The 13,078-nt window shown below is 44.6% G+C and overlaps 1 protein-coding gene across 12 annotated transcripts in view; it reads left to right on the forward strand.

Moving 5' to 3' along the window:
• MPDZ (multiple PDZ domain crumbs cell polarity complex component) overlaps positions 1–13,078 on the forward strand; it is a 1,044,214-nt gene that overhangs the window by 958,792 nt on the left and 72,344 nt on the right. For all 12 annotated transcript variants that reach the window (XM_069238948.1, XM_069238974.1, XM_069239000.1 and 9 more), the window contains one exon: positions 967–1,089. In XM_069238948.1, coding sequence (XP_069095049.1) covers positions 967–1,089 — 123 coding nt within the window. The remainder of the gene's footprint in view (positions 1–966; positions 1,090–13,078) is intronic.

Here is a 13,078-nt window from a genome sequence, read left to right on the forward strand (position 1 = left end):
TCAAATAGCAAAGGTTGGCCAAGCTGTCCTACAGACTTTCTATCTTCTGCAACATCCTACGGCTAGCCACTACTTAGGGGAGTACTGCTTATCAGTCTGTACAGAACATGTGTAGCTACAGCTACCAATGGTACAAATGGAAAACGTTACTTACCCTGTAAGCATCTGTCCGTGGCATGTATTACTGTAGATTTTCATGTGCCTGTCCTCCTCCCTGGAAGCTTCCGGTTGTTGTAGATATCCTTTTCTCTTTCTCCTTTCTCTTTCTCTTCTACTTTTGCATGGTCATCAGTTTGTTCTTTTCTACACTCCACCTTCATCCTCACACACCGTGCACAGACCAGTCTAGTAATGGAGCAGGTGAACATGCACATTAACAATCATAGGGAGAGTCAGTACAGCTCATGAATCGAAAGACTTCATCAATGAAAAACTGTTTGCACACACTAGTTGACAGGAGTATGCAGAACATATGAATCTACAGCCCTACGTACCAGGAACAGATGCTTACATTGTACGTAACATAGCCTTTTTTTTAGGTTAAATGAATGCCTAGTTCGTTGACAATTGTTCTTTTGCTTTGGACTTGTACAGCGTTTTAATTAATCCAGAAAAAAAAGCATGGATTGACAGGAATTGAGTACTCACAACTGTTTATTAGAAATGCATTACCTGAAATGTTTTACTAAATATTGTCTTCTGAAATTGTGACTGTAAGTGCTACAATGGTTTTCCGCGTTGATAGAGATCATTTAGAAACATTTGAAATTCTTAGAAAACATTCCTCCTTAATTAAGTTAATATGTTGTTCATGGACTAATGGTGCAGTAGATTGCTGGTGTTAATTATATTGTAGATTTTTAGTTTTTAGAATATGTTTTATATAGTTTTACAATGTTTCTCTTGTGTATGGTAGTATAATGACTGGGTAACATCACATTTTTTCTTTTATTTCTGCACCTTCAGGGTCCTTCTGACTCACTGGGGGTTAGCATTGCTGGAGGAGTTGGAAGTCCTCTTGGAGATGTGCCCATATTTATCGCCATGATGCACCCAAATGGAGTTGTAGCTCAAACTCAGAAACTTAGAGTAAGTAATTTGTCATCATTAACTAACAGGAGTTTCCCAGATGGTGCACAGCTGCCCCACCATTTGATGAACATACTTTTAATTATATGCTATTTGCCCATACTAATGACACTCATTGATCAGGGGATTTTCTGTTGGAAAATTATTTAGTCTTCACTTTGTCAAATTATCTGTACAGATGTGTCTGTGATACTTGTAATAACCTTTTGGGTTAGATTTGTGAAAATGTGTCTCTCTCTGTGCCTTGCTGGGCTACACATTACATATCTGAATCTTTCTCTTTACATTCAGCTGTTGCTCTGTTTTTCACCTCCACTCTTACTAAACAGGCCAAAGAGTGTAGGACAATTACCAATTGTCCATGCATTCGACACACATGTCTTTTAGAGCATTGAATTTGTTTTAGAAAGGTTGCAGTATAAGCAGTGACGTTGAAATCTAGTGGGCCAAATCATCTCCATTTTGGCATACTTGACCAGTGTTGCTTGTCCTCCAGCTTATCCAGAGAGATGGTTACACCCGTTCAGTTCCCTTAGCCATTTTGCCATGTCAAAGCTTTCATTGGAGAATATCCAGAGATCACATCCATTGCCAAGTCTCATTGAGTTCTGTTTAATTGCTTGAAATGTCTGTCAGACGTTACTATATATGCCTTTACTCCAAGGGCATTATTGTTATATATATATATATATATGTTCGATGGCTTGTGTAGCTGCAGATACACATGCTGTGCATTATCCTGCCATCTAGTGTTGGGCTCGGAGTGTTACAAGTTGTTTTTCTTCGAAGAAGTCTTTTCGAGTCACGAGTCCGAGGGACTCCTCCCTTTCGGCTCCATTGTGCATGGGTGTCGACTCCATCTTAGATTGTTTTCTTTCCGCAATTGGGTTCGGACGTGTTCCTCTTCGCTTCGTATTTCGATTCCGGAAAGTTAGTTAGTTAGTTATCGGAAAATTCGACGGTATTGTTCGCGCTCGGTACCGGTTTAGTGTTAGCACATCGACACCGAAAAAAGAAGCGCTCCGGCGGCCCTTCGGGGCTTCCACTCTCCAGCGGGGCCTGGTCGGCCCGACCGCATCCATCTTCAAACCTCATGGACCGGACCCCCTTCCGCTTCTGCCCCAATTGCCACGCAAAGTATCCTTATACAGACCAACACTTGGTCTGTAATCTGTGTTTATCTCCGGAACACAGGGAGGATACTTGCGAGGCCTGTCGAGCATTTCGATCCAAGAAAACACTACGAGATCGAAGAGCGCGAAGACTCCAGATGGCGTCGACACCGGCCGAGCAGGTCGAGGAAGAGGAGAGATTCTCCATTCGAGATTCGGACTCGGACGAGTCCAAAAGTGAGCAGCCGAAGACGCAGCAACAAACTGTGAGTAAACCAGCCCCGGCAAAGACTCACTCAAATATAATAAAGGCCAAGGGGATGCCACCGCCAACAGGCCATGGCTTAACCCGAAAACACAGTGACCAAACATCGGCACCGAAAAAGGCCTCCCAGCAGCCGAAGACATCCGACTCCAGTCGAGATACCGGCTCCGAATCATCTCGGCACCGAGAGTTCGGCACCCCTAAAGTCAAGAAGGTTTCCTCGGAGCCAAAAAAGACTGTACAAAAAGCTTCAGTGCCGAAACATGCTGCCTCGGAGTCAAAACCAGGCTCCTATACAGAAGAGCAAGGCCTTTCAAGTCAGCTGCAAGGGCACAGATTTGAACAAGAACTGGGCATGGGAGAGCCAGACCATACCCAGAGGAGGCTGCACATACAAAAGGACACAGGGAAAATCCAAACTCTTCCTCCAATAAAAATCAAGCCAAAGCTAGCATTCCAGGAGACGGAAATGCAGCCAAAAGCGAAAGTGGCTAAAGACAAAACACCACCAAGGTTCTCGCCACAGCAATCTCCATTGCATTCGCCACACCTGTCCCCGGTAGCAACACCCCCAATGATGCAGTCGCCGACACACACGGGGATGACACAAGATGACCCGGATGCATGGGGCTTGTATGATGCACCGGTCTCAGACAATAGTCCCGATTGCTACCCGGCAAGGCCGTCACCACCTGAGGACAGCACTGCATATATGCAGGTGGTTTCAAGGGCAGCTACATTCCATAATGTAGCAATGCATGCAGAGCCCATAAAAGACGACTTTTTGTTTAACACCTTGGCATCCACTCACAACTCATACCAAAGTTTGCCAATGCTACCAGGCATGTTAAAACACGCCAAACAAGTGTTCCAGCACCCAGTAAAAGGCAGAGCCATCACGCCTAGGGTGAAGAAGAAATATAAACCTCCCCCAACTGACCCTGTGTTTATCACACAACAATTAACTCCTGATTCGGTGGTAGTGGGAGCAGCCCGAAAGAGGACAAACTCCCAATCCTCCGGAGACGCGCCACCGCCCGACAAGGAAAGTCGGAAATTCGATGCAGCAGGCAAGAGGGTGGCAGCACAGGCAGCCAATCAATGGCGGATTGCCAATTCTCAGGCTCTACTGGCTCGATACGACAGGGCACATTGGGATGAGATGCAACATCTCATTCAGCACCTACCCAAGGAGTACCAAAAACGTGCCCAACAGGTTGTTGAGGAAGGACAAACTATTTCAAACAACCAAATAAGGTCGGCTATGGACTCAGCAGACACTGTAGCAAGGACAGTGAACACGGCAGTAACCATTCGTAGGCACGCATGGTTACGGAGCTCCGGTTTTAAACCAGAAATCCAGCAGGCTGTGCTGAAAATGCTGTTCAACCAAGAACAAGTGTTTGGGCCGGAGGTGGATACGGCAATAGAAAAACTCAAAAAGGACACGGATAAAGACATGGGTGCGCTCTACGCCCCACAGAGCATAGGCACTTTTAGAAAGCCGCACTTTAGAGGGGGGTTTCGCTCCCAAACCACAGAGCCATCCACCTCACAAGTCAGACGCACATATCAGGGCCAGTATCAGAGAGGAGGTTTTCGAGGAACATATAGTGGGGGGGGTGCAATTCCCAAAGACAAGAGGGAAATTCCAGAGCCCAATACCCCGCAAACCAAACAGTGACTTCAATGTCACAAACCCCCACCACTCAACACCAGTGGGGGGGAGACTTACCGCATATTACCACAACTGGGAAGACATAACTACAGACGCATGGGTCCTAGCCATTATCCAACATGGTTATTGCATAGAATTCCTACAATTGCCACCAGATGTGCCTCCAAGAGCACACAATATGTCCAAACAACACTTAGACCTGTTACATCTAGAAGTCCAAACATTGTTACAAAAACAAGCAATAGAACTAGTACCCAATCATCAAAAAGGAACAGGTGTCTACTCCCTATATTTCCTAATTCCAAAGAAAGACAAAACGCTGAGACCCATATTAGACCTCAGAACACTGAATCTTTACATCAAATCAGATCACTTTCACATGGTAACACTTCAAGACGTGATTCCCTTGCTCAAAAAACAGGACTACATGTCAACATTAGATCTCAAGGATGCATATTTCCACATACCCATACATCCTTCCCACAGGAAATACTTAAGATTTGTAATCCAAGGCGTGCATTACCAATTCAAAGTGTTACCATTCGGGATAACAACAGCCCCAAGGGTATTCACAAAACGCCTTGCAGTAGTAGCCGCTCACATCAGGAGACAGCACATGCACGTATTCCCTTACTTGGACGATTGGTTAATAAAAACCAGCACTCAACAACAGTGTCTTCTACACACACAATACGTCATAGAAACCCTACACAAACTAGGGTTCTCTCTAAACTACCAAAAATCATATCTAGAACCGTGTCAAATACAACAATACTTGGGAGCAACAATCGACACACAAAAAGCGATTGCCACTCCAAGTCCACAAAGAGTACAAGCATTCCAAAATATAATATTAAACACCTACCCAAACCATAACTACCAAGTGAGGTTTGTAATTAAACTTCTAGGCATGATGTCCCAAACGCAAGACTACACATGCGGCCCTTACAACAGTGCCTAGCAACACAATGGACACAAGCACAGGGTCAACTTCAGGATCTAGTGTTGATAGACCGCCAGACACACTTCTCGCTTCAATGGTGGAATCCTATAAATTTAAACCAAGGGCGGCCATTCCAAGACCCAGTGCCTCAATACGTGATCTCAACAGATGCTTCCATGATGGGGTGGGGAGCACACCTCAACCAGCACAGTATACAGGGACAATGGGATGTTCAGCAAAAACAACTGCATATAAATAATTTAGAACTGTTAGCAGTGTTTCTAACATTGAAAGCATGTCAACCACTAATAGCCCACAAACACATTCTTGTCAAAACAGACAACATGACAACAATTTATTACCTAAACAAACAAGGAGGGACACACTCATCACAACTGTGTCTCTTAGCACAAAAGATTTGTCATTGGGCGATTCACAATCACATTCGCCTAATAGAACCATACATCCCAGGGATTCAAAACCAGTTGGCCGACAATCTCAGTCGAGCTCACCAACAAACACACGAATGGGAAATTCATCCCCAGATACTACAAACGTACTTTCTACGCTGGGGAACACCAAAAATAGACCTATTCGCAACAAAAGAAAACACAAAATGCCAAGACTTCGCGTCCAGGTATCCACACCCTCAGTCCAAGGGCAATGCGTTATGGATGAGTTGGTCAGGGATATTTGCTTACGCTTTTCCCCCTCTCCCACTCCTTCCTTATCTGGTAAACAAATTGAGTCAAAACAGACTCAAACTAATACTAATAGCACCAACCTGGGCTCGCCAACCGTGGTACACAACACTAATAGACCTGTCAGTATGACCTCATATCAAACTACCAAACAGACCAGATCTGCTAACTCAACACAAACAACAGATCAGACACCCGAATCCAGCATTGCTCAATCTAGCAATCTGGCTCCTGAAGTCTTAGAATTTGGACATTTAGACCTTACACAAGAATGTATGAAGGTCATTAAACAAGCTAGAAAACCTACTACAAGACATTGTTATGCAAACAAATGGAAAAGATTTGTTTACTACTGCCATAATAATCAAATTCAACCACTACATGCTTCCGCAAAAAACATTGTAAGCTACTTATTACACTTACAAAAATCGAAACTAGCATTTTCTTCTATTAAAATACATCTCACAGCAATATCTGCCTATCTGCAGATTACACATTCAACATCACTTTTTAGAATCCCAGTCATCAAAGCATTTATGGAGGGTTTAAAAAGAATCATACCCCTGAGAACACCACCAGTCCCCTCGTGGAACCTCAATATTGTATTAACACGACTCATGGGACCACCATTTGAAACCATGCACTCTTGTGAGATGCAATACTTAACTTGGAAAGTAGCCTTCCTAATAGCTATCACATCTCTTAGAGGAGTAAGTGAAATACAAGCATTTACTATACAAGAACCCTTTATACAAATACATAAACATAAAGTGGTTCTCCGTACAAATCCCAAATTCTTACCAAAAGTTATATCACCGATCCACCTAAACCAAACAGTGGAACTCCCAGTCTTTTTTCCACAACCAGACTCAGTAGCCGAAAGAGCCTTGCATACTTTAGACATTAAAAGAGCACTAATGTATTACATTGATAGAACAAAACAGTTTCTCAAAACAAAACAATTGTTTGTAGCCTTCCAAAAACCTCATGCAGGAAATCCAATATCCAAACAAGACATTGCCAGATGGATAGTGAAATGTATTCAGACCTGCTATATCAAAGCAAAAAGAGATCTACCTATTACGCCAAAGGCGCACTCCCCTAGGAAGAAAGGCGCCACAATGGGTTTTCTAGGAAATATACCTATGACAGAAATCTGTAAGGCAGCCACATGGTCTACGCCTCATACATTCACAAAACATTACTGTGTAGATGTGTTAACAACACAACAAGCCACAGTAGGACAGGCTGTATTACGAACATTATTTCAGACAACTTCAACTCCTACAGGCTAAGCCACCGCATTTGGGGAGATTACTGCTTACTAGTCTATGCACAGCATGTGTATCTGCAGCTACACATGCCATCGAACGGAAAATGTCACTTACCCAGTGTACATCTGTTCGTGGCATGGGACGCTGCAGATTCACATGCGCCCTCCCGCCTCCCCGGGAGACTGTACCCGTTATAAGTTGAATGAAACCTGTAAATTTGTAATTTTGTAAATACTTACTAGTTTTATACACATTATGTACATACATACTTACTCCATTGCATGGGCACCTTTACTATATACACAACTCCTACCTCACCCTCTGCGGGGAAAACAATCTAAGATGGAGTCGACGCCCATGCGCAATGGAGTCGAAAGGGAGGAGTCCCTCGCCCTTTATAATACTTACTACCTTGAACCCTTACCCATCCCATAACACTTACATTGTTCTTCTTAAATGACAAAATAATTATGTTTTTTTTTTTTTTATGAAATACTTGGTAACGTGCTGTGTGGTAACATATCAATAAATAGCCTGTATGGTAACGTCCTACAGAGTAAATACTGCAAGTCAAAGCCTGTATACCACGTGGGACAGAATATTTACCTCTTTTCTGACCCTAGGCAAGTTCACCCTACTTTTCCAAGCCATGAAGTGACTTATAGGAAGTGACCATGACACAGTGGCAAGTCATCCTAGAAACCTGGCAGAATACCCTACGCTATTAATTTACCAATCAAATATGTCCTGCTGTCATCTTCCTCCAGTCAGGCCTGTTCTGAGGCACCGCAGAAAATCTCAATACTCTGAATTGTGTATATGCTTCATTCAATCCCCATTTTAAAAAATGAGTAAAGTGGCATAGTTGTCGCATCTGCGGTCAACAACACCAAAAAATCTCAAGAGAAAGGACTCCAGCAAGGCAGCGGATGTGGTGCTACGGCCAGATCTGCCAACTTGGGAACTGTGGGCCCAGGCTCGAGTCTTGCCTAACATCCTTTGTGTGGGGAATACGGGAGCAGCACAGACCACTGACACCTTATTTATGTAAAAAAGGCCGCGCTATTAAAACAGGTGCATTTTACCTAAAAAAAAAAACCTGACCTTAAGCCTTGCAAAACTAGACCTAACTAGACAAGCAAATTACCTACATTAACCTGCCTCCACCCCTACAAATGTACCCCCTCCAACTTAACTTGCAAAGCTCTGCCCCCTTTCTATGTCAAGATTCCTCCCTTGAGGTTTTCAACCTCCCATATGTTAAACTACAGCTATTAAAATCTGTAACTGATTAACTTGTTATTGAACCTTAAACTTCCTGCCTCGTCCAGGCGTGTGCTTGTCTTCCTGTTCCCTTTGTACCTGTATTGCCGCTGCCAACAATATTAAACTTGGCTAACCCATACCAACTTCTCGGCCAACCGCCAGTGCACCTGCTTCAAGCAACAACCATACAACTCTTTAAACCATCATGTGCACCTGTTCCATAACTGAGCCAATAGCTATTTCTCTCATAACCCCAATGACTAGCCCTAATTCTGGGGAAGGGAGGTTGGAGAAAAGCTCCTATGCTACTGCCAGCCACCATGCTAAATTTTAACAAAATGGTGGCTGGCTTATTAAAATGGCATCCTATATATCCTATAGAGCCCAAGTAGCCCAAAAAGATCGGTGGCCATTCAAAATGGAGCAGTTGCTAGAATGCTCCATTCCCCAAATGTACCCGTGGGGCAGACCTCCTGGTGGTTTTCTGCCCCCCATGATCCGCTTGGGGTTTAGGGGAGCAGCATATACCACTGACACCTTATCTTTGTTAAAAAGGCTGCTTTATTGAAACAGGTTGTGCACATCACATAACATAACCCTAGCCTTACAAAACTAGACCTAACTAGCCAAGCAAATTACCTACATTAACCTACCCCCATCCCTACAAATTTCCCTCCCCCCACAACTAACCCCACACAGCTCTATCCCCCTTTCTGTGTTACGATTCCTCCTTTGAAGCTTTCAACCTCCCATACAGTTTAACTACAGTTGTTAAAACCTGTAACTAATTTAACCTGTTAATGAGACTTAACCTTCCTGCCTCGTCCAGGCGTGTGCTTGTCTACCCGTTCCCTTTCTGCCACATTTGCCGCAGCCACAACAATAAACTTGTCTAGCCCATGCCAACTTCTCAGTCATCAACCACCCAGAAAAGGGAGAGAATTGCCTCTCCCTTTTCTGACCCTCCCAACTGCCTTCCGTCTTGTAGTGTATGGCACAAGCTTATGCCACTACCTCCCGGAACTGCAGCAAGTAAAGCTCTGTGCCATAAAAAATCAAATATAGTACATCACCACTGAAAAAATCCAAGGCTTTATACCAGATCCTTTTATTCCACTCTGCCTATCCTGCTTCGCCTACAAAAAGTCCTAATTTCTTTACTAACCTTTCTTCTCATTTTCTCTGTCGCTGCTGGTTTTTCTGCCCCCTTACAGTCTCTCCTAGGGTTAAATTCAGTCTACATAATGTGGGTCCCCGACCATTGTGTCTGTATTTCCAATAAGTCATCTTTCATCCTTCGCACTAGAACTACCCATTTATCAATTACTAAGTCGTTCTTGCCTACATGAAGAAGCAAGATATCTGGATATTGCCCCCTAATCATAAACCTGTTGAAATATTGCAAATGTTATTTCCATCTCATCTTCCCTTTTCTATGCCACTAGACATACAGCTTTGCTGAATCGAAGCCCAAGTTGGAGCTTTGATTACTCTCCCCTCACTTGTCTCTCTGCCCATTTTACAAACGGATGTCCCACAATCCACAAAGATAGACCAGGTGTAAGTGTACTCCAGCTTAATACTGCTGCTTTCCCCCCACCATCCCCCCGGACATAGCACCGATAACAGTCAGAGGACCACCAGCCTAGTCTTATTATGCTTATCCTATTCCAACCTCTGTTTCCCCGCTTCCATCGCTGACCCAATGCAGAAGGAATGGTGCCATAAGACCTTGTATCTATGCCTAAGTGTGATAACGCTTTGCGTAGCACACCTAACAGCTAATGTGCTCTAACTGGCTTGCATCAGTGTGTTTAAAAAAACTCATCCTCCCCTTCCACAACAACCGTTTTCAATGATGCGGCCCACCTGATCAGGTAGAATGGCTCTACCGGGTATTTACATAACAGGACCTTCCTGCCCTGCCCCTTTTGATTCATCTTTGACTTATGAAGCCAGACTTTCATTCCATCCTCGCAAATTCTCACTTCATTCCATGCTAGTCCTTTCGTACCCCTTCCCTCCAAAAGCTCTGGCACCTTGAATGCCCCAAAAAGCATCCACGTCATTAAGGTTGCAAATAGTGTTTTCTCTACTCTTTCCTAACACACAACTGAAAAGCTTGGGATCACTGCACAGAATAGGTCTTAGGTCAGTGGTTTCCTTTTTGGGTCCAGCTCTCCTCCTCTCTGTAGCCCAAACTTCCAAAATCCGGGTACCCAGCTCACCCACTGATGGAGTGTATCCCTGTAGCAGCTTGCCCATAAAGGCAATTACTTTACCTGCAATCATGACGCGGGACTTTCCTCTCCTAATGAAGTCCTTAATGAACTGTACCACGTCTTCCATTCTACCCGGTGTCTCCCCTCTCCAAATTGCCCCACTACCCAGGAACCACTCTGAAGCCTGATTATAAGCCTGTCTTGTAGAAACCGCAAGAGAGTCTACCACCAGCTGCGTAGTATCCTCTGTTGCCTGCTGTCCACAGTCCGGGCAGCCTTCTGCTGACTGTATCTGTGTCCATGGCGAACCAATGGAATCTCTCCCACTGCGAATGAGACAAAGCATCCGCAGTGTCATTGTCCACCTCAGGCACGTGCTGTGCTCTGAATATGATGTCAAATTTAAGGCATCGCAAAGCAAATATACGCAGTAACTTCAATACCTGTAAGTCCCTTGCCCAACTGTTTGTTCACTACCTGCACCACTGCCATGCTATCAATTTGGTAAAGCACCTTTCTGTGTGCCAGTTGTGCCCCCCCACAAGACCACCGCTACTACTAATGGAAAGAATTCCAAAAAGATGATACTCCTTCCCGTGCTTCCAGTTCTTCGGCCACTCTTCTGCACCCCACTGACCCTGCCAGTACAGTCTGAACCCAGTTCCCCCTGCTGCATCAGAGTGCACCTGTGCTCCCACTCCAACTCGGATATTGCCACCAAAGGCACGCCATTAAAATAATCCAAGAATCTCCACATCCGTAAATCTCCTCTTGTCTCCGTTGACAAACTTATGTGGTGGTGTGGCAAAGACAAACCTGATAGTGACATCCCCAGTCTCCTACAAAAGGTCCTACCAGCCCTCACCACCCTGCATGCAAAGTTTAAGTGTCCCGAGAGCACTTGTACCTCCCTCACTGTCACCTTGCTCTTCCCCAGCATTGAATCTAGTAACAACTGCATTGTCAGCTTTTTGCCTCCATGTCCCTTGAGTCAATCTCGATGCCCAGGAACGACAGCACTGTGCTGGGTCCAGCTGTCTTCTCTGGAGCTAGTGGGACCCCCTGATACTCCATAATCTTCTGAAACTTAGTCATCATCAATTGGCAGTTGCTCGTCCCTGACCTTCCTGCTAAAAAGAAATCGTCAAGGTGATTCATCACCTTTGTGTACCCAGTTGCCCACGTAAAGGCCCATTGTAAGAAAGTGCTAAAACGCTTAAACAGTGCACCTGAAATTGAGCACCCCATCTGAAGCATCTTGTTCACATACCACTGTCCCTCAAATTGAATGCCTAACAACTGAAAGTCTGCTGGGTGCACATGTAGCAGGCGGAAAGCTGACCTAATGTCACTTTTCGCCATCAATGCACCAAATCCCCATCTCCTCCATGATGGCTCATGCCACATCAACTAAGGAATAGTTTCCGAGGATTGATCCTCCAGAATATGATCGCTAGTGGATTGTCCCTCAGGCACAATAGATTTTGAATGAGCTCAAATTGTCCAGACTCCTATGGCACCATAATAATAGGGGATATTATTAAGTTTTCCTTTGGCCAATTATCAAATGGACCCGCCATCCTGCCCTGCCAGATCTCCTTCATTAGTTTCCCTTGCACAATGTGCTTCATGGGCACCACTGACCTTAAATTACTGGCCCACCTGCGTATCCTTAACCCTTCGTACCCCAAACGTAACACCCATGTTAAACCGTTCTCCAATATATTAGCTTTCTAAGGCTTGTCATAGTGAGTCAACCACACTTTCAACCTGTCTAGCTTAATGGCAGTGAGCGCTCTTTCAGCCACACTGCCTCCCCTTTAACCGGAGGACTGTGATTGTTGCTGATTCCCTAGTTACCCCTGTGCCTGCTTCCACTGTCCTGCTGCTGCATGTGATTACCCTCATGTCCCCTAGCAGTAAACGAGGACGTGTCTGCCTGCACATTTGGAGCATTTGTGTTTAAACTTACAATACTCTCTGGTGCATCATCCCTTATTAAAATCCCACCATGCCCTTGTCTGTCCTGACTGTCCTTTGACTGCAGTCCCCACCCCTCACTAATTGGGGTGCCCTTGAAAGGGCTGATATACAATAGGAAGTCCACTGGCCTTGAAAATGGTCCTGACAAACTTTAGAATCCACTCTACCCCATTGTGGCTCGAGATCCACTGCCATGTGTACCCGAAACTCGTCATCATATTGGGCCCAGGCATAGCCCCCATAATTAATTTGTGCCTTCTGTATTGTGTCCATATACTTAAACAGCACTACACACCTCTCCGGGTGTCTTTTGCAGTAGACGCTAGCGTAACTAAGAAAGGCCACCATCCAGTTTTCAATTTTCAGGGGTACTTTTGGGGCTTTCACCAGCTAGTACTCCTCTTACTTTGAGCCTTCCTTAGCCAGTAATTTTCTATGCAATAATTTTAACGTTTCTCTGTGTTCTCCGTTCCATATCTTTTCTTTAGTTGCTGGCATAAGGTGAGTGCCCAGTGGTTTTGATACTCCCATGTATGGCAACTTCT

This window comes from Pleurodeles waltl, chromosome 1_2 (genome assembly GCF_031143425.1).
Source record: "Pleurodeles waltl isolate 20211129_DDA chromosome 1_2, aPleWal1.hap1.20221129, whole genome shotgun sequence".
NCBI lineage: Eukaryota > Metazoa > Chordata > Amphibia > Caudata > Salamandridae > Pleurodeles > Pleurodeles waltl.